Raw genomic sequence first — 24,824 nt, 5'->3', positions numbered from 1 at the left:
TTGGCGATAAAAATAAATGTAATAATAAATAATTTTGAGACCTGGACTTTTATATCTCACACTCATTTGTCCCCCATGTTGATTTCCCTTACTTGTCTTTACTTCTATTGGGAAAAACCACCTTGGTGTTTTGTTTTCAGGCTCACCCAGATTCAGTGAAACACTGCCATATATCCTTTCAATGACTGCAAAATTCCCTCCCTTGTCTCCCCATTGTTTGGGGGTGTGCAAGATTTACAGCCTATCATGACCACCTAATTAAAATAGTAAATTCTCCACCACTGTTGACATTTCCCATTCCCATGAATTCATCGACCTTCTCTCATACAGTGTAACCTTGGTTTACAAACTCATTCCATTCTGTGAGTCTGTTAGATTCCTGAAACAGTTCAGGAACCAAGACGCGGCTTCTGATTGGTTACAGAAGCTTCCTGCAGCCAATCAGAAGATGCGGAAGCCACGCCGCGCACTCATGGCTTCTGATTGGAAGCTCCTGCAGCCAAGCAGAAGCCATGGAAGCAGCACCAAGCATTTGGCTTCCAGAAACTGTTCAAAAACCGGAACAATTACTTCCGGTTTTCATTCATTTGGGAGCTGGAGTGTTTGGCTCCCAAGGCATACAGGAGCTGAGGTTCCACTGTATTTATGAATTCCCTTTTTGGGTCTTACGTCTTCAACCCTTGACATACTAGTTTTAGCAAGAAAGCCACATCCTGGCCACTTTCAAGACATTAGCTCCCTAGTTCTGTTCTTCTTGCTAACATCTTAACCACAATTTGTTCTAAAGATACAACTTCCCTGTAGGTAGCCTAACCACAAGCTATATTAAAAATATGCTAACTGTTGCAACTTACGCCCTAGCTGTTGCAACCTTATGACCTTTATGAAAAAGCAATAAAAGCATCATTTATTCTGGAAAAGCAATATGAAAAGCTCCAATTATCATTCCTTACATGGGATACCTACAATGATCTGCTAAGACATTTGAGGGAGAAACAAAAATGTAAAAATTAAGAAATTTTTGTATTGGACTGGCCAAGCTATCATCAGATTTGTTTAATAATAATTTTTATTAGTTATCAATTACACTGTCGCTTAATCACCCTTTAAATAGGAGAAGATAAATAATTGTACTCTATAGAACAAAAAAGCCTGTCCTGTTTGTTTTTAGGTTTCGGTACTAACAAATCCTGCCTAGTTCTTTTAGCCCTTTCAAAGGCTGTTTGAATTAACTCTTGCGGATAGCCTCTATCTCTTAATGAAGAGGAATGACTATTGGAAGAACGCTATCTCGCAACTGCTCCTACGTTTATGGTTTTGTGCTTCCAGTGAATGACTATCTGCAGAACGATTTTTTTGCTTCAGCCGTGTAATGTAATACTTACCGCATACACAACCGATATAGTAAAGAGAGACATTAGTTCATTCTATGTTTATGAGTATCTCCAGGCTTGGTTATGCACCTTGCACTTTAGTTTGCTTTTTGTTTAGTAGGTTTATGAGTTTATATACCTATTCTAGTAAAATTGTCCTTTATGTTTGTATTCATAAGCCAGCTTTGGTGTTGTTGGTTTGTTGTATAATTGATGATTTTCTTTACTTCGGCATTCCAAAATCTTATAAATTTCAATTACATTACAGTCATAATAATAATCCCTTATACAACAACTGCAATATTAATAACTTCTGTTTGTGTTGACACATTAAATGATTTATAAGACTACAAATGAAGGATTCAAACTACCTCCTTGTTCTTCTAGTGTGTGGCAATTATCCTGTCTGTAGTGTTCCTTCCTGTCCTTGTAAAATGTTATGTCTATCTTTTCCTGGTTGTTGCTATTACCTAAAGTGGTTAGGGAAACCCAGCCAGATGGGCAGGATAAATCATCATCATCAAAAATACCTCATCTGTTGTGATGGACTGACGCTCCATTAACACTGAGGAGGAAAGGGAACAGAGTCACCTGCTCAAGGAATATATGCCAGACACTGACAAAAATGTCTCCGGTCAAGATCTGGTGCTCACTCCACAAGCTTACTGCTGTTCCCAACAGCCTTTGATGTATAATACACAGATAATTCTTTCTCCCTCGGGGACGCAATTCTTTGCTCCTGGCATGCACTCAGGAAATGGTTTGAAGGATCGAAGGAGAAGAGTAGCAAGAGATTTCTAGACCTAGCCTTCCCACAAAGAAAAGCCTAAATTAAACATCTTGGCCATTGACTTCCACACTGCAGATCTGGATACGTATTTGAAGAATATTGGGCACCGGGTTAGCACTCGATAGCTTTGAGAGGCAGGGCTGACTTCTCTGCTGAGCTGAAGAAGCACAAGAACACTGTTGGAATAGAAATTAAAGTTTCCTGAAATAAAATTACTACACAGCAATTGCTATGGTTTCTCCCCACTGTGAGTTCTTTGATGGGAAGTGAATTTGTAGCTGTGACTGAAGCTCTTTCCACATTCCAAGCACTGATAGGGTTTCTCTCCACTATGAATTATTTGATGGGAAGTGAGATTATTCTTCTGAACGAAGCTCTTTAAACATTCCTGGCACTGATAGGGTTTCTCCCCTGTATGAATTCTTTGATGGGAAGTGAGATGGGTGCTCTGACTGAAGTTCTTTCCACATTCGAAGCACTGATAGGGTTTCTCCCCTGTATGACTTCTTTGATGGGAAGTGAGAGAGGCGCTCTGACTGAAGCTCTTTCCACATTCAAAGCACTGATAGGGTTTCTCCCCTGTATGAATTCTTTGATGGGAAGTGAGATGGGTGCTCTGACTGAAGCTCTTTCCACATTCCAAGCACTGATATGGTTTCTCCCCACTATGAACTCTTTGATGGGAAGTGAGAGAGTCGCTCCGACTAAAGGTCTTTCCACATTCCAAGCACTGATAGTGTTTCTCCCCTGTATGAATTGTTTGATGGGAAGCAAGATTACTACTCTGACTGAAGGACTTTCCACATTCCAAGCACTGATAGGGTTTCTCCCCTGTATGACTTCTTTGATGGGAAGTGAGAGAGGCGCTCTGACTGAAGCTCTTTCCACATTCCAAGCACTGATAGGGTTTCTCCCCTGTATGACTTCTTTGATGGGAAGTGAGAGAGTCACTCCGACTAAAGGTCTTTCCACATTCTAAGCATGGATAGCGTTTCTCTCCTGTATGACTTCTTTGATGGGAAGTGAGATTGCTCCTCTGACTGAAGCTCTTTCCACATTCCAAGCACTGATAGGGTTTCTCCCCTGTATGAATTCTTTGATGGGAAGTGAGAGAGTCGCTCCGACTAAAGGTCTTTCCACATTCCAAGCACTGATAGTGTTTCTCCCCATTATGGATTCTTTGATGGGAAGTAAGATTGCTACTATGACTGAAGCTCTTTCCACATTCAAAGCACTGATAGGGTTTCTCCCCTGTATGAATTATTTGATGGGAAGTGAGAGAGGCGCTCTGACTGAAGCTCTTTCCACATTCGAAGCACTGATAGGGTTTCTCCCCTGTATGAATTCTTTGATGGGAAGTGAGAGAGTCACTCCGACTGAAAGACTTTCCACATTCCAAGCACTGATAGGGTTTCTCCCCTGTATGAATTCTTTGATGGGAAGTGAGATGGGTGCTCTGACTGAAGTTCTTTCCACATTCGAAGCACTGATAGGGTTTCTCCCCTGTATGACTTCTTTGATGGGAAGTGAGAGAGGCGCTCTGACTGAAGCTCTTTCCACATTCAAAGCACTGATAGGGTTTCTCCCCTGTATGAATTATTTGATGGGAAGTGAGATGGGTGCTCTGACTGAAGCTCTTTCCACATTCCAAGCACTGATATGGTTTCTCCCCACTATGAACTCTTTGATGGGAAGTGAGAGAGTCGCTCCGACTAAAGGTCTTTCCACATTCCAAGCACTGATAGTGTTTCTCCCCTGTATGAATTGTTTGATGGGAAGCAAGATTACTACTCTGACTGAAGGACTTTCCACATTCCAAGCACTGATAGGGTTTCTCCCCTGTATGACTTCTTTGATGGGAAGTGAGAGAGGCGCTCTGACTGAAGCTCTTTCCACATTCCAAGCACTGATAGGGTTTCTCCCCTGTATGACTTCTTTGATGGGAAGTGAGAGAGTCACTCCGACTAAAGGTCTTTCCACATTCTAAGCATGGATAGCGTTTCTCTCCTGTATGACTTCTTTGATGGGAAGTGAGATTGCTCCTCTGACTGAAGCTCTTTCCACATTCCAAGCACTGATAGGGTTTCTCCCCTGTATGAATTCTTTGATGGGAAGTGAGAGAGTCGCTCCGACTAAAGGTCTTTCCACATTCCAAGCACTGATAGTGTTTCTCCCCATTATGGATTCTTTGATGGGAAGTAAGATTGCTACTATGACTGAAGCTCTTTCCACATTCAAAGCACTGATAGGGTTTCTCCCCTGTATGAATTATTTGATGGGAAGTGAGAGAGGCGCTCTGACTGAAGCTCTTTCCACATTCGAAGCACTGATAGGGTTTCTCCCCTGTATGAATTCTTTGATGGGAAGTGAGAGAGTCACTCCGACTGAAAGACTTTCCAAATTCCAAGCACTGATAGCATTTCTCCCCTGTATGACTTCTTTGATGGGAAGTGAGATGGGTGCTCTGGCTGAAGGTCTTTCCACATTCGTAACATGGATAGGGTTTATTCCCAATGGGATTTCTTTGATGAGAAGTGGACTGGGACCTCTGACTAAAGCTCTCTTCACACTTTGAGTATTTATATTGCTTCTCCACTGTGTGGCTTCTGTATTGCTCCCACTTGTTATTAATTTCCATTTCATCACCACCTGCAATTATAAAACCAATTACAGTGGTACCTTGGTTCTCAAACTTAAACTGTTCTGGAATTGTATCCCAAAACCAAAGCGAGCTTTCCCATAGAAAGTACAGTGGTACCTCGAGTTACAAATGTGTCAGGTTACAAATGCTTCCGGTAACAAACTCCGCTAACCTGGAAGTAGTTACCTTGACTTGAGAACTTTGACCCAGGATGAGAATGGGAATTGTGTGCCGGCGGTGTGGCGACAGCGGGAGGCCCCATTAGCGAAAGCATGCCTCAGGTTAAGAACGGACCTCCGGAACAAATTAAGTTCGTAACTAGAGGTACCACTGTAATGCGAAATGGATTAATCCGTTCCAGACAATTAAAAACAACCTATAAAACAGCAGTTTAACATGAATTTTACTCTTTAATGAGACCGTTGATCCATAAAATGAAAGCAATAAACCAGGGTGCCATCTACTACCCAGTATCAAAAACTGGCAGTGATCTACCCATTGCCATTGGAGGGACAGGGGTGGAAGAGGCGAGTTCAAGGGGGGGACTCAAACTGGAGGGACAAGGGGTGCATGTGGGGAAGGAGGTGGCTAGCTGGATGCGGGAGGGGAGTTTAAGTGGGGGGAATGAAAAACACTCAAACTGGAGGGAAGAGGAGTGCGCGTAGGATGCGTGTGGGGAAGGGGGTGGCTAACTGGATGCGGGGGGGGGAGTTTAAGTGGGAGGAAGGAAAGGGCGGCAAAAGTTCTCTCTCCCCAAAGCAGCTCTCTCACTTGCTTGCTCTCCCCTCTGCATGTTTTCCAGCATCTGCCCATGCTCCCCATTCACCTGGGCGAGTCCCAGGGCTTCTGTCTCCACTTTGGGCAGCATGTCAAAGTGCCAGCCAGGGCAGTACTGCCTGCACATCCCTGGCGTGAAGGAACAGGAATGTGGCAGCAGCACCAGAGTGCAGAGAGGAGGTGGCAGCTACTGCTCTCCTAGCTGCCAGATGCTGAGTCAGGTGGGCTGGAGCCTGCGCACAGAGCGAGCGCCCCGATCCCCCCACTCGGGAATGTGGCACCCACGCTGCTTCGCCTGGATCTCGCTTGGGGTCGGGCCTGGGACGAGGGGAGGGAGGGAAGGCGAAGGGATGGGAAGGTCAACCTGCCCAGCATAGTTCCCGCACGACTGGGGGAGAGTCGCCAACTTCCAAGTCTCCCTACTCCGGAGTCACTTACATTCTGAGGAGCCACCCAACTCCACTTTGTAGAAAGGAAAGAGGCGCTTCCCATCAGAGGGAAGGGAAGGGAAGGTAGTGGTGGCAGTCACTGCTGGAACAAGCTGCTCGCTCAAAACAGAAGTGTGCACTCAAATAGGAGCACGTTCGGCTTCCGAAAAGGGTTCAAAAACTGGAACACTCATTTCTGGGTTTGAAGTGTTCGGGTTCCAAGTAGTTTGAGAACTAAGCTGTTTGAAAACCGAGGTACCACTGCATTTTAAAATATTAATATCTTATTGAAATATATTTTGTTCATAAAGACGTAATACAAGAGAAAGGAATAAAAAAGGGAAAGAGTGTGTGGAGGAACGATTTTTAAAAGAGGAAAAAAATTGTGGAACAAATGCAGTGTAATAAAAATAAATTTTATATCATATAGATGTTAAGTGGTATTGTTACACTAATATCCAGTTGTCCCTTGGTTCTCGAATGGTTCTGTTCGACTCCCAGAACCGATCAAAAACCAAGGCGCTACTTCCAATTGACTTAGCTTCCTGTACTCAATTGGAAGCTGCGCTGACCGTTCGACTCCCGAAAATCGTTCGAAAACCGGAACACTCATTTTGAATTTTCAGTTATTTGGGAGCCAAAGCATACACGTACCAAGGTATTCAAATTCCAAGGTATGACTGTATATATAGAGAGAAACTAATTAGAGCCTCAGGAAGAACAACCCTTCACAACTGTTCATTACTGAACAGTCCTAATGAACAGTTGTGAAAAAAGAAGAAATGAAGGGGATTAGATGGGAATTCTTACTACATAGTTAACTGCCTTTGTTGGCTGGTATTAGCTGACATACTTACGGGAACCTGAGATTCAATTAATTTTGTTTGGCCCAATCACGAAATCTGCTCTGTCTCCATTGACTGACAGATATTCGCAGACAACACCGCCAATCACCCTCCATTCCAAATGATTTCTAGGGGCATTAGATTTCCAGGTGATGTAGGTGGCGCTACTGAGTTCCATCCAAACCTTGGAGATTCATCGCAAGGAGAGATTTATGGAATTTCAAAACAGATATGATGATCCTCAGAGAATCTTACCCAGAGAATCCAGGAGTCCATGATTCTCCTCCATGACCTCCCCATGCAGAGCTCTCTGGTCAGGATCCAGCAACGCCCACTCCTTGTCCGTGAAATTAACAGCGACATCCTCAAAGCACACCAGACCCTAAAAGAAAAAGGGACATGTCCTTCTCTTAGACACCATAAAGATGATCTACCACACATTGCTCCGTTGTTTTCTGCCTGTTAATTGCTGTGTTGTTTAAATGGGATTGTTTTGCTCCACATGGTATGAATGCCTATTTTAACATCTCGCTGGAATTACTTTATAATTTTAATGATGGGTCCTAATCTTTGTGTAAATGGGGGGAACTCCACATTTTTTTCTTCCAAGCATTCTGGCTGCCCCACCCCTCCGCCTCTCTCCCTAAAAGTCTCATGCCCCCTACCTGATCTGCTTCTATAGCCGCTGCTTCTCCTTCTCCACCATGAAAAGACGCATGAGGTCTTGCTGGCATCATCCGGTCACCTGCCAGAGACAAATGGAAGTGGGAAGCCATGAATGCCTGCTTTTCTCCGATGTTCAGGGCTGCACCTCTAATTTCAGATGGACTTTTGAAGAAGTCTACCCTACTGAGACATTCGTACAACTTCATATTTCAGTTGTTCAAAAATACGTCTCTGCTCTTTTGGGCTCTTGGGCCCAACCACATCCCCATAAAAGTGGGAAATAACCCACAGATTAGTTTACGAATCCCCAGGATGTAACCAAAGAGAGAAATAACTCTCTCCTTACCCAGTGGTCTCTCTCTGGTTTCCATCAGAGTCATCCTTGCCTCTGAGGAATCGGGACCCATTTCTCTCAACAGATCCTGAACCTGAAATGGTAGAGGCAAACACTTTAGGGGTAGCAGATCTCATTCCTTGGATCCAATCCATAATGGGATGGGACATTAGTACCACATTTTGGGATACTCTTGCTCTGGTTTGGAGCCCCTTGGGAGTTTCCAGAGGAAAGTCTCTCTTACCTGCTGCTCTGCCTGCTTCCTCTCCTCTGCCTGACTCAAGAGGAAACCTTCAGCCAGGGCCACTGCCTGGGAACTGGTCTCCGCTCCACATTCCCTCACCCAGCTCTCCATCTCAGGTGGAAGGAAAGCCAGGAACTGCTGCAAGATCACCAGGTCCAGCATCTCAGCTTTTGTGTTCTTTTCTGGCTTCAGCCACTGACAGTCAAGGTGGTAGAGTTGGCTGCAAACCTCTCGAGGTCCTTCAGCCTCCTGGCAGCGGAATTGCTTGAGCTGCTGGCTCTGCACATCTGAGTGGAGGGCGTCCTTCTCACCCAGGATCTCCCTCACAGAGTTTTCCCAGAATGCCCCAGTGCTCCCCTCTTCAGTAGCATGGCCTCTTCCTGCTTTAGGTTCAGCCGAGTCTTGCTCATCCATCTGTAGTCTCAGGTAACTTCCAAGAGATCAGAAGTAGTCCCTTTTTTCTTCTGCAAAGTTCTTCCCATCCGAATTAGAGGTGCTGGCAAACCCTACAAAGCAAATGAATTGTTCTGTTATAAAATTGGCACTGTCTCAGGATCAGAAAAATGTCCCCAGACAAATGTGGATGGCTTTTGCTAGCAATCAAGGCTGCACTGCACTAAAGCCCAGACTCTGAACATCTTGTTGTTGTAAGTTGTTTTAAGCTGTTTTTAAACTCCACGAGAGAAAAATAAAGACTCCGGGGGGGGGGGGGCACCATCAGAATTTCTCTTAATCTGGCTGGTCTAAATTTAAACCCAGAACTCAAAACAATGACCACTAATAACAGAACATGTCACATATATCCCTGCACATTTACAGAGGACCCTCTGGATACGAATGTAATTTGTTCCGGGGGTCCGTACGTACCGCAAAAACTCTGCAAGTAGAGGCACTGCTTCTGTGCATGTACATAAAGCACTTTGCGCATGCAGCCAATCCCAGGAGAATACACTTCCGGAGTTGTCATGTTCGCAACCCGAAAGAAGGAAATGTAGCCCGAGAGTCCACTGCATTACGATATTTTGTGATATACAAACGATGGGAGAGCATTTACAACCGGATAACTATTGAATGGGAAAGGACCCTGAGGACCATATTGTCCAGTCCCCTGCGATGAAGAAATCTTCACCCAACTCGGGCACATACCCATGACCAAGTAACACCCTCCCCTTTCAAGGACGGGGGGGGGGGGCTTTAGCTCTGGGGGGCCTCTCCCTCCCCCCCTTTCTGTCCTCCCTTTTCTACGAATCCAGCTTAATTCCTTTTAACCCTTGGCGAACGGAAGGCACCCAGCTCTCCCCTCTATGGAGAGCAGGAGCCCACAGAGAGGCTTTCTTCTGGGGAGGGTGGGACCCCTTGGCAGAGGAGCAGCTTGTAGGGGTAAAGGCTGTGACAGAAGCAAGGGGAAGGGGGCGGGGTTTCAATGGCATGCCACTTTTCCCCTCCCCAAAGGGGCAAAGGAAGGAGGGGGGAAGGATGCTCCCTGACTTGGGGGTCTTCCCCCCCTTGAGTATCCTCCCCCTGCAGCCCCCCTTCTCCCCCAGGCGCCCCAAGGGGAAAGAGAGAGGAGACTCACTGGATCCCAGGAGGGGCCACCAGGCAGCCTTGGCGGAGGACGAAGGAGGAGGGGCTTCCGCTCTGGAGGACCGGGGACCCCCGCCCCCACTTCCTGGCCTTTCTGGGATTCCAGCTCGCCTCCTGTTAACCCTTGGCGAGGTGAGGGGGCAGAGGGCAGAGGCGAATCTGAGGAGCTGCGCATGCTCCCTGCGGGCGACACAGGGTCTTCTCTCAAAGCAGGAAGCGGGGAAAGGGAGAGGCGGATGGAGGGCGGGGCAAGAACCCGTGACGAAACAGCCCTGGCCCCGCCCCTCCGCCGGGAAGGCGACGGCTGCTCTGAGGGAAGCGGCTTTTCCCGCCTTTCCCCAACTTCCTGCCTTTCGAAACTTTACCTTCCCCTCAGTTTTAGGCGCCAAGGAGGCCGATTCCTGGCAGACCAGGCGGCAGTTTCCCTGGGCTCCCTCGTTTATCGGGGGTTTTATTTTCATTCTGCGTAATTTCTGTTTACATCTCTTGCTTTTGGAGCTTATATCTGCTTCTTCAAAAGGTTGAAAGAAAGGTTGTTTTCTGCTGCTCCAGAGAAGCGGACACGGAGCAATGGATCCAAACTACAAGAAAGAAGATTCCACCTAAACATTAGGAAGAACTTCCTGACAGTAAGAGCTGTTTGACAGTGGAATTTGCTGCCAAGGAGTGTGGTGGAGTCTCCTTCTTTGGAGGTCTTTAAGCAGAGGCTTGACAGCCATATGTCAGGAGTGCTCTGATGGTGTTTCCTGCTTGGCAGGGGGTTGGACTCGATGGCCCTTGTGGTCTCTTCCAACTCTATGATTCTATGATTCTTCAGAAAGGCATTTTGCTTTATTAATAAGACCCTTTCACCACTGCTTTGCCTGCATTCCATCCAGTATTTAAATTCATTTATTCAAATGGATTCCAAAATAGTCCTTTATAGTGCCACCCTCTTCCTTCTCTCTCTGCTCCTCTGGTGTCACTGAGGAGAAATGAAGAGGCTCCTCCGCCTCAGGCGTTGCACTTGTGTCTGTCTGTGTGTGTGAGAGAAAACGGGGGTGCAAAAAGGGCCCAAGGAGCCTTTAGTGGCCCCAGCAGAAGCCATCCACCATGGAGCTGAAGCCCTGCAGGTAGTCCTTATCCCAGTTTTGGATGTGGGGCTCCTCCACTGCGAACATGGCCACAATCTTCCCTTGGTCATCAGCGAAATGGAAGAACTGCCAGTCAAAGAAGTACCTGTACAGGTAGCGAACCTTCTGCATCCCATTGTAGAAGTGGCAATCCTGCTTCATCTGGTACAGGACATGTTATTGCAAGGGGCAGGGTGCCATCAAGGAAGGTCAGGTGGGGGAAGGGAACTCCAGGGGGACAGGCACCTCCTGCTCCTTCATGCCAAAGGAGACCCCCCCTATTGTGGCAGGACCCCATCTGCCCCCCACCCCAGCTAAGCAACAGTCACATCATGCAGGGTTGTCACCTGCCCTGTTTAATGTGCTGGATTAGATTCATTTATTCACCAAAACAACACTATGTGAAGTTTCCAGAAGATGGGTTATTTACAACAGGTGCAAGTTCACTCCAAAGAATGTTCTACACATGCGTTGCTTCTGGGCTGACCAAAGAGATGCTTAGTCTGACCTCTACTTTTGTAGCGTGAAGATGTAAAGATTGGGTCTGGCAGCTTTTTGGTGAGCATTATGTGCTCACCTAGGTTTAGCATTATGTGAATATTTGGGGTGGGGGAATTAAAAGATTTAGAAATATTGAAAAGAATGAAACTATCATTGATGGGGAGAATATCGGCGATAAAAATGAATATAATGATAATAAATAATATTTTTTTAATTTACATCCCTCCCATCTGGCTGGGTTTCCACAGCCACTCTCTTTGGCTTAAAACACAGCACAACAACAAACATTTAAAATATAAAAACAGAGCACAACAACAATATAAAAACAATATAAAACTATAAAAACACAGCACAACAACAAACATTAAAATAATAATAATAATAATAATATCTTTATTGTCATTGCCCCCTCTCGGGGACAACGAAAAAAAACCTATACAAGCAACAAACTAACCGATAAATCAATAGAAAACAGTAACAACAACCAGTTTACATTTATACCCTAATTAAAGTAACCATCAACCCCAAATAAAAACATTTATCCAACACAAACTCGACAAAATCAAAACAGGGGAACCAAAATTAGAACCATTTAAAACATTTTAGCAAGTTGCCTCAATCAGCTGTTCCGGCAATGTCCCCTTGGTCTCCCAGGAGCCTTTTACGCCACATGGAAATGGGCCTTGCACCAGGGAGCAGTCTTCCTTCCAGCACTCAGGGCAGCAGCAATGCCCCTCTGGCCTCCCAGGAGCCTTTTAGTTGTTCAGGGTGAGTGTGGGCTCCACAGTTCCAGATTTAGAATCAACTTCTGAAGCGTTCTATCTGTGTTGGATAAAAGGCTAGATACTGCTGGAAAACACATAGTTGTTAAGAGCTAGAGGGACATGGTTGGCATTCATGTATCTGGTATGGTAAAGCTGGAATACATAAAAGCTTCTCTAATCACCCCTGAGTGCTCACTGGAAGGACAGATCCTGAAGCTGAGGCTCCAAGACTTTGGCCACCTCAGGAGAAGAGAAGACTCCCTGGAAAAGACCCTGATGATGGGAAAGATGGAGGGCACAAGGAGAAGGGGACAATAGAGGACGAGATGGTTGGATAGTGTTCTTGAAGCTACCAGCATGAGTTTGACCAAACTGCGGGAGGCTATGGAAGACAGGAGTGCCTGGCATGTTCTGGTCCATGGGGTCACGAAGAGTCGGACACGACTAAATGACTAAACAACAAAATCATGTTACCAGGACAAAATAATTAGAGTTTGGGGGAAACATAGAAACTTTTTTTTTTTTTTGCATCATACTTTTATTGAGATTATACAAAAAGAAAAAACACGGACAAAGAAAAAGGAGAGAAGGTAACAATAAGAATACATATAAATACTCAAAGTCCAACCTAAGTGTATCTTATGATACATTAACATATAGAGTATACTTTATTTACTTAAATTATTATTTCCCTTCCCTCGACTGTACAAAAAAAGAAACTGGTTTACCACATATTCCTAACAAATCATAATATACTACACTCTTTCAGACCTGGGACTCCCCTCCACCCTTTTGGTAAGTATCAAACATGTTCCATACTCCCGTACTTATTTTTCACAAATCAAATTTATTCGCTAGTAAATTTTTCCTATCCCCACCAGTGCTTTATAGATTTGTTCCTATATAGTTCCAATATTTACTCCAATTTTTCTGAAATTTCTGTTCGTCTTGATCTCGAATTTTAACTGTTAACCTATCCAACTCGGCATAATTTATCATTTTGGCCTGCCAATCACTTAAACTGGGTATATTTTCCACTTTCCAATTTTGCGCCAACATAATTCTTGCTGCGGTGGTGGCGTAAAGAAATATGGTCTTATCTTCTTTTTTAATTTCTTTGCCCATCAGTCCCAACAAAAAGGCTTCAGGTCTTTTGGGAAAGGTGTATTTAAATATTTTTTAAAGCTCATTATAAATAATTTCCCAAAAGCCTTTCACCTTGTTACAACGCCACCACATGTGATAAAGATTACCCTCCACCTCGCCACATTTCCAGCATTTGTTGTTCTGTAACCCATACATTTTGGCCAGCTTCACCGGTGTATGGTACCATCTATATAACATCTTCCAAATATTCTCTCTCAATGCCGTACAGGCCGTAAATTTTATGGTACTATTCCACAGTTCCGACCACCTTACAAAATCAATATTATACCCAAAGTCGATAGCCCATTTAATCATTGCCTCCTTGACCTCCTCATCTTTTGTCTGCCACTCCAATAAGATCTCATATATTTTAGACAATGTTTTGTTCTTGCTATCTATAACCTCTACGTTAAATTTTGATTTTTTATCATCAAAGCCTAAACTCTTTTTGTCTTCTTTTAACAAATCATGCACTTGATGATATTGCAACCAACCCGTGAGTAGGCTTTGTATCTCTTCGTAGGGTCTAAGTTTGGGCCCTTGATCTGTTTTTCTTAGAAGATCTTCATATGTCGCATTGTTCCCTTCCATATTTAGTTTCTTAACCGTTAGAGCCTCTATTGGTGAGATCCACCAGGGGGTTTTCCTTTCAAGGAGGTTTTTATTCCTTTCCCACACCTGGTAGATTGGTCCCCTGAAAATATGGTTTAAGAAGCTCCTGTGTACCTTCACCTTCCCATACCACAGGTACGCGTGCCACCCGTACCTATTATCATAGCCTTCCAGATCCAATATATCTCTGTTCTCTAGTTTTATCCAATCCTTTATCCAAAGTAGGCACGCTGATTCATAATATAAGCTCAAATCTGGAAGGGAAAAGCCCCCTCTTTCTTTTTTATCTATTAGTATTTTCATTTTTATCCGTGGTCTTTTCCCTTGCCAGATGTATTTCGCTAAGGCTCTTTGCCACTCTTTACACTGTTTTATACCTTTAAGTATTGGGATAGTTTGAAACAGGAACAACATTCTGGGTAAAATATTCATTTTTACTACTGCTATCCTTCCTAAAAAGGAAAGTTTCAGTCTTCCCCAGATTTCCATATCTTTCTTTATATTCTTCCAGGTGACCTCATAATTGTCCTTGTACAGATTTAAGTTTTTAGCCGTAATCCAAATTCCTAAATATTTCACTTTCTTAACTGCCGTGATTCCTACCCTTTGTTCTAGATCAATCGTTTCCTCCTTTGTTAAATTTTTAACCAACATTTTGGTTTTATCTTTATTTACCTTGAGCCCTGCAACCGCTCCAAATTCTTCAATTATTTGTAAAGCTTCTTTAGTACTCTTCTGTGGGTCTTCTAGGGTTAATACAATGTCATCTGCAAAAGCTTTTATTTTGAATTCTCTCTTTCCTACCCTGACCCCTTTGACTTCTGTAGCCTCCCTTAATCTTTCATTAAGTATCTCCAATACTGTTATAAATAATAGAGGAGACAGGGGGCAGCCTTGTCTCATTCCTTTATATATACTGAAGTAATCTGTTGTAGTGCTATTTATTACCAATTTTGCCTTTTGTTCCTTATATATTGCTTCTATGCCTCTCCTAAATTTTTCTCCCATTCCCATTCCTTCCAGGCTTTTGCTTAGGAAGTCCCACGAGATGTTATCAAATGCCTTTTCGGCGTGTACAAATATTAATGCCGCCTGTCTATCTATTTTCATGTCCAAGTATTCAATAATATTTATCAAATTCCTCACATTTTCCCTTAGTTGCCTCCCTGGAGGAAACATAGAAACTTTCTGGAAAACAAAACACCAAGGTGGGTATCCTCAATAGAAGCAAAGACAAGGAAAAAATCAATATGGGTTACAAATGGGGTAGCTACATCTGTTAGACTTGAGGGAGAAACAAAAATGAAATTAGGAAAAAAATGTGTCGGACTGGCTAAACTATAATCAAATTAACTCAAGATTTAAGGCAGATAAAAAACAGATTTACAGAACAAGAATCACAATTTGAAAAAGATATTAAGATTTACGGTTAAAAACCTCTGTAAAATGTATAAAATATTGTTCGAGTGGGAAACGAAAGAAGAGCTAGTGAAATCATCTTTGATAAGTTTGGGTGGGATGTGGGTCACAATAGTGATTTAAATTTATGGGTGCAATTGTAGAAAACAAATCAAATTCATTGTCAGCTATGCTCTAAATAAGAAGTATTTAAAAATGAACCACAGGTGGTATTTGACACCAAACAGACTAGCCAAAATGTTTAGATCTAAAAGTATAATTGGAAATGTAATTGCAAATGTAAGGGAACAGTTGGTACATTTGATCACTTACGGTGTTCATGTTGCAGGGTAACAAAAAATTTGGGGAGATGGTGTACAATGAGCTTAAGAAAAGCTTTTTTTAGAAACAGTACCCAATAATCCACAAGCTTTTCTTCTGGGAATAATGACAGAAATCTAAAAAGTAAAATAAAAATTAACTTATGGATGTACGTGAGGACATTCATTCAAATTATAATTACACAAAAATGTCCCATCAAAAGAAGAATGGCATCTCAAAATACTAGATATATATATCAAAGTAGCCAATATGACAAACAGGTTAAGAAAGAAATATGATAAAAGACTTGAAAGGTGACTGGATATCATATACAGATTATATAGAAACATTTTACACCAAGAATCATAACAGGTGCAGACAGGAAACCATGGAAAGAGTGGAAGGGAAGTAAAAGTAAAGATATACTGCATAGGATTTAAATAATTTATAATAATATAGATATGCCATTATTATTATTAGTAGTAGTAGCAGTAGTAGTAGTATTAGTATTTGTCTATGACGTTAACATAGTATGTTTTGTTGGTGTGATATAAAAGAAAAATAAATAAAAAATGGAAGAAAACAGTAAAAACATTAATATTAAATGTATAATATTAAAACAAATCAATACCTCTGTTTCTGGAAAGGTTTGTATAGCAAAATATTTTAAGCAAGGATCAAAAAGAGTACAGTCAAGGTTGCTGCCTGACCTCAACAGGCAGAGAGAAATTTCAATGAAGAAGTAACCCTAAAAATACTTCATCTGTTGTGACGGACTGACACTCCACTAACACTAAGGAGGAAGGGAAACAGGGTCGCCAGTTCAAGGAATTTATGCCACACAATGACAAAAATGTCCCCCCCCCCCTCAAGATCTGGTGCTCACTCAACAGGAATGGAAAAAGGTGTCAGACGTTGCCACTGGGGTGAATCACACTGCTCTGAATCTCTGTTCAGTCTAAGTCTCCTTCCATGTATCATATGTGTGCAGAGGAGAACTGGATTTGGCTGAAGCAAACCGCTTACTGCTGTTCACAACATGTAATATACAGAGAACTCTTTCTCCCTCGTGGATGCAATTCTTTGCTCCTGGCATGCGCTAAGGACTTTTAAGGATCAAGGAGAAGAGTAGTGAGAGATTTCTAGACCTAACCTTCCCACAAAGAAAAGTCTGAAATCAACACCTTGACTTCCACCTTACAGATCTGGATACATAGTGTGAATAATATGGGACACCAGGTTTGCACTCCATGGATTTGAGAGGCAAGGCTGACTTCTCTGCTGGGTTGAAGAAGCACAAGAACACTGTTGCGATACAAATTATAGTCTACTAAAATACAATCACAACTTAGCAAATGCTATGCTTTCTCCCCAGAGTGAGTTCTTTGATGGGAAGAGAGAGTGGAGTTGTGACGGAAGCTCTTTCCACATTCCAAGCAATGATAGGGTTTCTCCCCTGTATGAATTCTTTGATGGGAAATGAGACTATCCTTCCGACTGAACCACTTTCTACATTCCAAGCAATGATATGGTTTCTGCACCATATGAATCTTTTGATGGGATGTGAGACCTGTGCTCTGTGTGAATCTCTTTCCGCACTCTTGACATTTAAATGGTTTCTCCCCTGTATGAATTATTTGATGGGAAGTGAGTTTGTAGCTGTGGCTGAAACACTTTCCACATTCGAAGCACTGAAAGGGTTTCTCTCCAGTATGAATTCTCTGATGGGAAGTGAGAGAGGAATTGTGATTGAAGCTCCTTCCACATTCCTGACACTGATAGGGTTTCTCCCCTGTATGAATTCTTTGATGGGAAGTAAGATTGCTGCTACTACTGAAGTTATATCCACATTCCAAGCACTGATATGGTTTCTCGCCTTTATGTATTCTTTGATGAGAAGTGAGACTACTCTTCTGAGTGAAGCTCTTTCCACATTCTAAACATTGATATGGTTTCTCCCCTGTATGAATTCTTTGATGAGAAGTGACATTGTAGCTGTGACGGAAGCTCTTTCCACATTCCAAACATTGATAGGGTTTCTCCCCTGTATGAAATCTTTGATGGGATGTCAGATGGCTACTCTGGCTGAAGCTCTTTCCACATTCCAAGCACTGATAAGGCTTCTCCCCTGTATGAATTCTTTGATGGGAAGTGAGTGAGCCGTTGTGACTGAAGCTCTTTCCACATTCCAGGCACTGATAGGGTGTCTCCCCTGTATGAATTCTTTTATGAAAAATGAGGCCACACTTCTGACTGAAGCTCTTTCCACATTCCAAGCACTGATAGGGTTTCTCTCCAGTATGAATTATTTGATGGGAAGTGAGATCTGAGCTCTTTCTGAAAGTTTTTCCACATTCAAAGCACTTATAGGGTTTTTCCCCTGTATGACTTCTTCGATGGGATGTCAGACTGTTTTTGTGACTAAAGCTCTTTCCACATTCAAAGCACTGATAAGGTTTCTCCCCTGTATGAATTCTTTGATGGGAAGTGAGATGGGCATTCTTACTGAAGCTCTTTCCACATTCCAAGCACTGATAGGGTTTCTCGCCTGTATGAATTCTTTGATGGGAAGTGAGACTGTGGCTGTGGCTGAAGCTCTTTCCACATTCAAAGCACTGATAGGGTTTCTCCCCTGTATGAATTCTTTGGTGGGAAGTGAGATTGTTCTTCCAGGTGAAGCTCTTTCCACATTCTAAGCACTGATAGGGTTTCTCTCCAGTATGAGTTCTCTGATGGGAAGTGAGAGAGGCGCTCTGACTGAAGCTCTTTCCACATTCTTGGCACTGATAGGGTTTCTCCCCAGTATGAATTCTTTGATGGGAAGTGAGATGTGTGCTCTGATTGAAGCTTTTTCCACATTCCAAGCACTGATGTGGATTCTCCCCTGTATGAATTCTCTGATGAGAAATGAAACTGACCTTCCACCTGAAGCTCTTTCCACATTCCTTGCACTGGTAGGGCTTCTCCCCAGTATGAATTCTTTGATGGGAAGTGAGATGTGTGCTCTGACTGAAGCTTTTTCCACATTCCAAGCACTGATATGGATTCTCCCCTGTATGAATTCTCTGATGAGAAATGAAACTGATCTTCCATCTGAAGCTTTTTCCACATTCCTTGCACTGGTAGGGTTTCTCCCCAGTATGAATTCTTTGATGAGAAGTGAGATGGCTGCTCTGATTGAAGCTCTTTCCACATTCCAAGCACTGATAGGGTTTCTTTCCAATGGGATTTCTTTGATGAGAAGTGGACTGGGAACTCTGACTGAAGTTCTCTTTACTCTCCAAGTATTTATATGGCTTCTTCACTGTGTGGATTCTGTCCTGGTCCCCCTTGTTACTAATTTCCAATTCATCACCCCCTGGAATGTAAAAAACAATAATTTTTAAACATTAACATTTTATTTAAATGTTTTACATTCATGAAAATATAATATGATAAGAGGAATGAATAAAAAGAGAAAAGTGTGGAAGAATAATTTTTGAAAGAGGAAAAGAATGTTGGAAAAATACAGTGTAATAGATCAAATAAAATCAATTTCACTTCTATACGTTATATAGATTTTAAGTGGTATTGTAACACTTATTTATATATAGAGAAACTACCATATTTTTCGCTCTATAGGACGCACTTTTTCCCCTTCAAAAATGAAGGGGAAATGTGTGTGTGTCCTATGGAGCGAAGCCGCCATAGTCCCGCTTACCCTCTCCCAGCTGGAGAAGTGACGCGGAGCTATGGCAGGAGCCTCTTTAGCCGTGCGCCACCTCTGTAGCCGGGAGAGCGTGCGCGGGGCTAAAGAAGCCCCCCACAACCCTCTCCCGGCTGGAGAGGTGACGCGCGGCTATGGCAAGAGCCTCTTTAGCCGCACGCCACCTCTCCAGCTGGGAGAGCGCGTGTGGGGCTAAAGAAGGCATAGCCCTGCGACCCTCTCCCAGCTGGAGAGGTGACGTGAGACTATGGCAGCAGCCTCTCCACTGCACGCCTTTCCGCTGCTCCTTGACCTGCTCTTTGGGGCTGGCAGTGGGCTTCCCCCCGCCAGCCCCAAAGAGCAGGTTGAAAGGAACCTGAAGCCTGGAGAGCGAGAGGGGTCAGTGCGCACCGACCCATCTCTCTCACCAGGCTTCCAAGGTAGCCGCCTGAAGGCGACTGAACGCACCTTAAACGGCACCTTGCTTTAGAGGGGGGAAACAAGAGGGGGAAAATTCTTCCCCTCTGCGCAGCGCCTCCTGCCGCTTCGCTGAAGAGACGCTGGGCAGAGAGGGGGAGAATTTTTTTTTCTTGTTCTCCCCCCCTCTAAAACAAGGTAAGTCCTATTGTCCGGTGCGTCCTATGGTGCGAAAAATACGGTAATTAGAGCCTCAGGAAGAACAACCGTTCACAACTGTTCATTCTTCAACATTGCTAATGAACAACTGTGAAAGAGGAATAACTGAAGGGAATTAGATGGGAATTTTTACTATGGAGTTCACTGCCTTTGTTGGCTGGTATTAGCTGATATATTTATGGGAACCTGAGATTCAATTAATTTTGTTTGGCCCAATCATGGAATCTGCTCTGTATCCATTGTCAGTTATCTCTTTAGTCAACCAAAATCAACAGAAGCAAAAACACAAATCTGGCAGAAGCTACTTCAACCTCCCTACCCACTCTGATGGATATTCACAGACAACACTGCCAATCGCCCTTCATTCCAAGTGATTTCTGGGGGCGTTAGATTTCCAGGTGGTGTAGGTAGTGCTACTGAGTTCCAGCCAAACCTTGGAGATTCATCGCAAGGAGAGAGAGATGGAATTTGAAAACAGATATGATGATCCTCAGAGAGCCTTACCCAGAGAATCCAGGAGTCCATGATTCTCCTCCATGACCTCCTCATGCAGAGCTCTCTGGTCAGGATCCAGCAACGCCAACTCCTTGTCCGTGAAATAAACAGCAACATCCTCAAAGCATACCAAATCCTAAACAAATAAGGGTGATGGGTTAGTTAGATAAATCCTGGACCATTTTTATGGTTTGTCAACTGCTTAGAAACCTATTTAGTCTTCAATGTAAATATAGAAACGAAACAGCAACTGCTGATAAATAATATTGGCGACATTGAGAAGGCGATAAGGATGAGGTGGATGTCCCATATTCTCAGCACATAAACCATCTTGAATGGCATTTCCTCATTTTCTTCAGGGCACCGTTGACAGGAGGTAGAGGGAGTCACCCTGCCAGCCCCACCCCTCAGCCTCTCTCCCTACATGTCTCCTGCCCCCTACCTGATCTGCTTCCATAGCTGCTGCTTCCCCTTCAGGCTCATGAAAAGACAGATGAGGAGGTCTTGTGGGCATCATCCTGTCACCTTCCAGAGACAAAGAGAAGTGGGAAGCCATGAATGCCTGCTTTTCTCCGATGTTCAGGAGTGTATCTCTAATTACAGGTGTACCTATTGAGTGCCTTTTGACATCCGTACACCTTTCGTCTTTTAGTTATGTAAAAATATATCCCACCTCCTTTGGGCTCTTGGCCCCAACTGCCTCCCCACAAAAGACGGAAAGAACTGACAGATTAATTTCCAAATCCCCAGGATGTGACCAAGGAGAGAAATAACTCGCTCCTTACCTAGTGGTCTCTCTCTGGTGTCCATCAGAGTCCTCTCTGCCTCAGGGGAATCAGGACCCATTTCTGTTAACAGATCCTGAACCTGAAAGAGCAACAAAGATTCAAAACAAAATGGGAAGGGGGATTAGAAAAGCAATGGTAGAGGCAAACACTTTAGGGGTAGCAGATCTCATTCCTTGGATCCGATCCATAATGGGATGGGACATTAGTACCACATTTTGGGATACTCTTGCTCTGGTTTGGAGCCCCTTGGGAGTTTCCAGAGGAAAGTCTCTCTCACCTGCTGCTCTGCCTGCTTCCTCTCCTCTGCCTGACTCAGGAGGAAACCTTCAGTGAGAGCCACTGCCTGGGAACTGGTCTCTGCTCCACATTCCCTCACCCAGCTCTCTATCTCAGGTGGAAGGACAGCCAGGAACTGCTCCAAGATCACCATGTCCAGCACCTCAGCTTTCGTGTTCCTTTCTGGCTTCAGCCACTGACAGACAAGGTGGTAGAGTCGGCTGCAAACCTCTCGGGGTCCTTCAGCCTCCTGGTAGAACTGTTTGAGCTGCTGGCTCTGAACATCTGAGCGGAGGGTGTCCTCCTCACATAGGATCTTCCGCATAGTGTTTTCCCAGAATCCCCCAGTGCTCCTATCTTCAGTGCCATGGCCTCTTCCTGCTTTAGGTCCAGCCGAGTCTTGCTCATCCATCTGTAGTCTCAGGAAACTTCCAAGAGATCAGAAGGAGTCCCTTTTTTCTTCTGCAAAGTTCTTCCCGTCCGAATTAGAGGTGCTGGCAAACCCTACAAAGCAAATGCATTGTTCTGTTATAAAATTGGCACTCTGTCAGGATCAGAAAAATGTCCCCAAACGTGGATGGCTTTTGCTAGCAATCAAGGCTGCACTGCACTAAAGCCCAGATTCTGAACATCTTGTGGTTTGAAGTTGTTTTAAGCTGTTTTTAAACTTATTACAGCTCCGTGAGAGAAAAATAAAGACACCAGAAAAACAACAACACACCATCAGAATTTGTCTTAATCTGGCTGGTCTAAATTTAAGTATAAGAAGAAGTTATTATCTGCAGAAAACACACGCACAAATCATCAGAATTTGGCTCAGTCTGGCTGGTCTAAATAAAAATTTAAGCATAGTAATAGTAATACATCACTACTACTACTACTACTACTACTACTACTACTACTACTATAACTACTACTACTATTATGCCGCCCATCTGACTGGGTTATCTCAGCTACTCTGAGCGGCTTCCAATAAGATGAACATCAAACACAGTAAGGCATCAAACATTAAAAATGTTTCTGCATCAGTAGAGCAATTATTCTCCTAGCTGGGTCTCAGCGGCTTTTGATACCATCAACCATAACTTCCTTCTGGACCGTGAAGGTCCTGTGTGAGTGTCTGGAGGCGGTTGGAGGAGGGATGGTGGCTAACGAATTGAGGTTGAATCCTGACAAGATAGAAGTTCTGTTTTGGAGGGACAGGGGACAAGTGGGTGTGGGGGAATCCCTTGTCCTGAATGGGGTAACTGTGCCCCTGAAGAACCAGGTGTGCAGCCTGGGAGTCATTTTGGACTCATAGCTGTCCATGGAGATGCAGGTCAACTCTGTGTCCAGGGCAGCTGTTTATCAGCTCCATCTGGTATGAAGGCTGAGACCCTACCTGCCCACAGACTGTCTCGCCAGATTGGTGCATGCTCTGGTTATCTCCCGCTTGGACTACTGCAATGTGCTCTACATAGGGCTACCTTTGAAGGTGACTCAGAGACTGCAATTAATCCAGAATGTGGCCGCTAGACTGGTGACTGGGAGTGGCAGTACGTTTCCGAGCACATTCAAAGTGTTGGTGCTGACCTTTAAAGCCCTAAATGGCCTTGGTCCTGTATACCTGAAGGAGCGTCTTCACCCCTATTGTTCTGCCCAGACACTGAGGTCCAGCGCCAAGGGCTTTCTGGCGGTTCCCTCGCTGTGAGAAGTAAGGTTCCAAGGAACCAGGCAGAGGGCCTTCTTGGTGGTGGCGCCTGCCCTGTCGAACGTCCTTCTGTCAGATGTCAAGGAAATAAACAACTACCAGACTTTTAGAAGACATCTGAAGGCAGCCCTGTTTAGGGAAGTTTTTAATTTTTAAAGCTGTATTGTGTTTTTAGTATTCAGTTGGGAGCTGCCCAGAGTGGCTGGGGAAACCAAGCCAGATGGGTGGGGAATGAATGAATGAACTCAGTATAGTGGTACCTAGGGTTACAGGCGCTTCAGGTTACAGACTCCGCTAACCCAGAAATAGTACCTCAGGTTAAGAACAGAAATCGTGCTCCGGCGGCGCAGCAGCAGCAGGAGGCCCCATTAGCTAAAGTGGTGCTTCAGGTTAAGAACAGTTTCAGCTTAAGAATGGACCTCCGGAACGAATTAAGTACTTAACCCGAGGTACCACTGTACAGTGACCACTAATAATGAAATATATTAGTGTATCTGAAGAAGTGTGCATGCACACGAAAGCTCATACCAAGAACTAACTTAGTTGGTCTTTAAGGTGCTACTGGAAGGAATTTTTTTATAATGAAATATATGTTGCAGATATCCCTGCACATTTATTATGATATTTTGTGATATACAAATGAAGGGAGAGGATTTACAATCGGAAAACTATTGAATGGGAAGGGACCCTGAGGACCATCTAGTCCAGCCCCCTGTGATGCAGAAATATTCACCCAACTTGAGGCACAAACCCATGACTAGGAGTCTAAGAGTCTCATGCTTTACTGACTGATTCAGTCTATTCATTTGTATCATTTACTGTTCCCATTATCCTTGTTTACACGACCCCATTAAGAGTTATTCCAAAAGAAAGGAAAAAGACAAACACAGCGCCCCCCCCCCCAATCTACAAAGCAGGATGAGGCCACTTTAAAGAGTACTGGCTTCCTCCAAAGAATCAGGGGAACTGTAGTTTGATGAGGGTGCAGGGAAAGCTCACTGATTTGTGGGTCTCTGCCCCCCCATGCACCTTCATCCTACAGCCTGGGGACCCCCCTTCTATGCAAGGTACCCCAAGGGGGAAGAGAGGAGACTGCAGATCCCAGAAGGGGGACCCAGGCAGCTGTGGCAAAGGAAAGGAGAGAGAGGAAAGCAACCCCCTCCCCTTTCAAGAGGGGGGGGCTTTTGCTCTGAGGGACCCTGCCCCCTTGTCCTCCCTTCTCTAGGAATCCATCTTAGTTCCTTTTAACCCTTCGTGAGCTGAACGCACCCAGTTCCCCCCTCTATGGAGAGCAGGAGCCCACAGAGAGGGGCTTTCTTCTGGGGAGGGTGGGGACCCCTTGTAAGGCAGCAGCTTGTAGGGGGAAAGGCTGTTCCAGAAGCAAAGGACGGCCTGGTGGGGGCTCCTCCCTCAGAAGGGGGGGCATTGGCATGCCACTTTTTCCCTGCCCAAAGGGGCAAAGGAAGAAAGAGGAAGGGGGAGGATGCTCCCCCCCCTTGGGCATCCTCCCCCTGCAGCCCTGGGACCCCCCCTTCTCCCCCAGGCGCCCCAAGGGGAAAGAGAGAGGAGACTCACTGGATCCCAGGAGGGGCCACCGAGGCAGCCTTGGCAGAGGACGAAGGAGGAGGGACTTCCGCTCTGGAGGACCTAGGACCCCCTCCCCACTTCCTGGCCTCTCTAGGATTCCAGCTCGCCTTCTTTTTCTCCATGTCTCCTGC

At 44.4% G+C, this 24,824-nt stretch overlaps 2 protein-coding genes across 6 annotated transcripts in view; both read right to left on the bottom strand.

Annotated features, from left to right (window-relative positions):
* The window catches only part of LOC144324894 (uncharacterized), a 66,574-nt gene extending 41,814 nt beyond the window's left edge, over nucleotides 1–24,760 (bottom strand). For 2 of the 5 annotated variants that reach the window (XM_077923173.1, XM_077923177.1), the window contains exons 1-2: nucleotides 9,675–9,885; nucleotides 8,099–8,604 (exon numbers count right to left, since the gene is read on the bottom strand). In XM_077923173.1, the coding sequence (XP_077779299.1) occupies nucleotides 8,099–8,512 (414 nt within the window). In that variant the 5' untranslated portion in view covers nucleotides 8,513–8,604; nucleotides 9,675–9,885. Of the gene's footprint in view, nucleotides 1–8,098; nucleotides 8,605–9,674; nucleotides 9,893–24,681 lie in introns of those variants that run through there. The other 3 variants (XM_077923170.1, XM_077923175.1, XM_077923172.1) reach the window with 3 other exon arrangements.
* On the bottom strand, nucleotides 826–24,785 carry LOC114592518 (uncharacterized). Its single transcript, XM_077923419.1, is given in 8 exon segments — nucleotides 826–2,440; nucleotides 2,443–4,637; nucleotides 17,124–18,894; nucleotides 20,362–20,488; nucleotides 20,795–20,877; nucleotides 21,138–21,219; nucleotides 21,418–21,920; nucleotides 24,682–24,785. Coding segments are annotated over 7 exon segments (4,731 nt in total). The 5' UTR covers nucleotides 21,829–21,920; nucleotides 24,682–24,785; the 3' UTR covers nucleotides 826–2,378.
* Nucleotides 24,786–24,824: the final 39 nt, after the last annotated feature.

This window comes from Podarcis muralis, chromosome 2, assembly GCF_964188315.1.
Source record: "Podarcis muralis chromosome 2, rPodMur119.hap1.1, whole genome shotgun sequence".
Classification (NCBI taxonomy): Eukaryota; Metazoa; Chordata; class Lepidosauria; order Squamata; family Lacertidae; genus Podarcis; species Podarcis muralis.
Note: the sequence above shows the minus strand (reverse complement) of the source record. Positions and strands in the feature narration are given on the sequence as shown.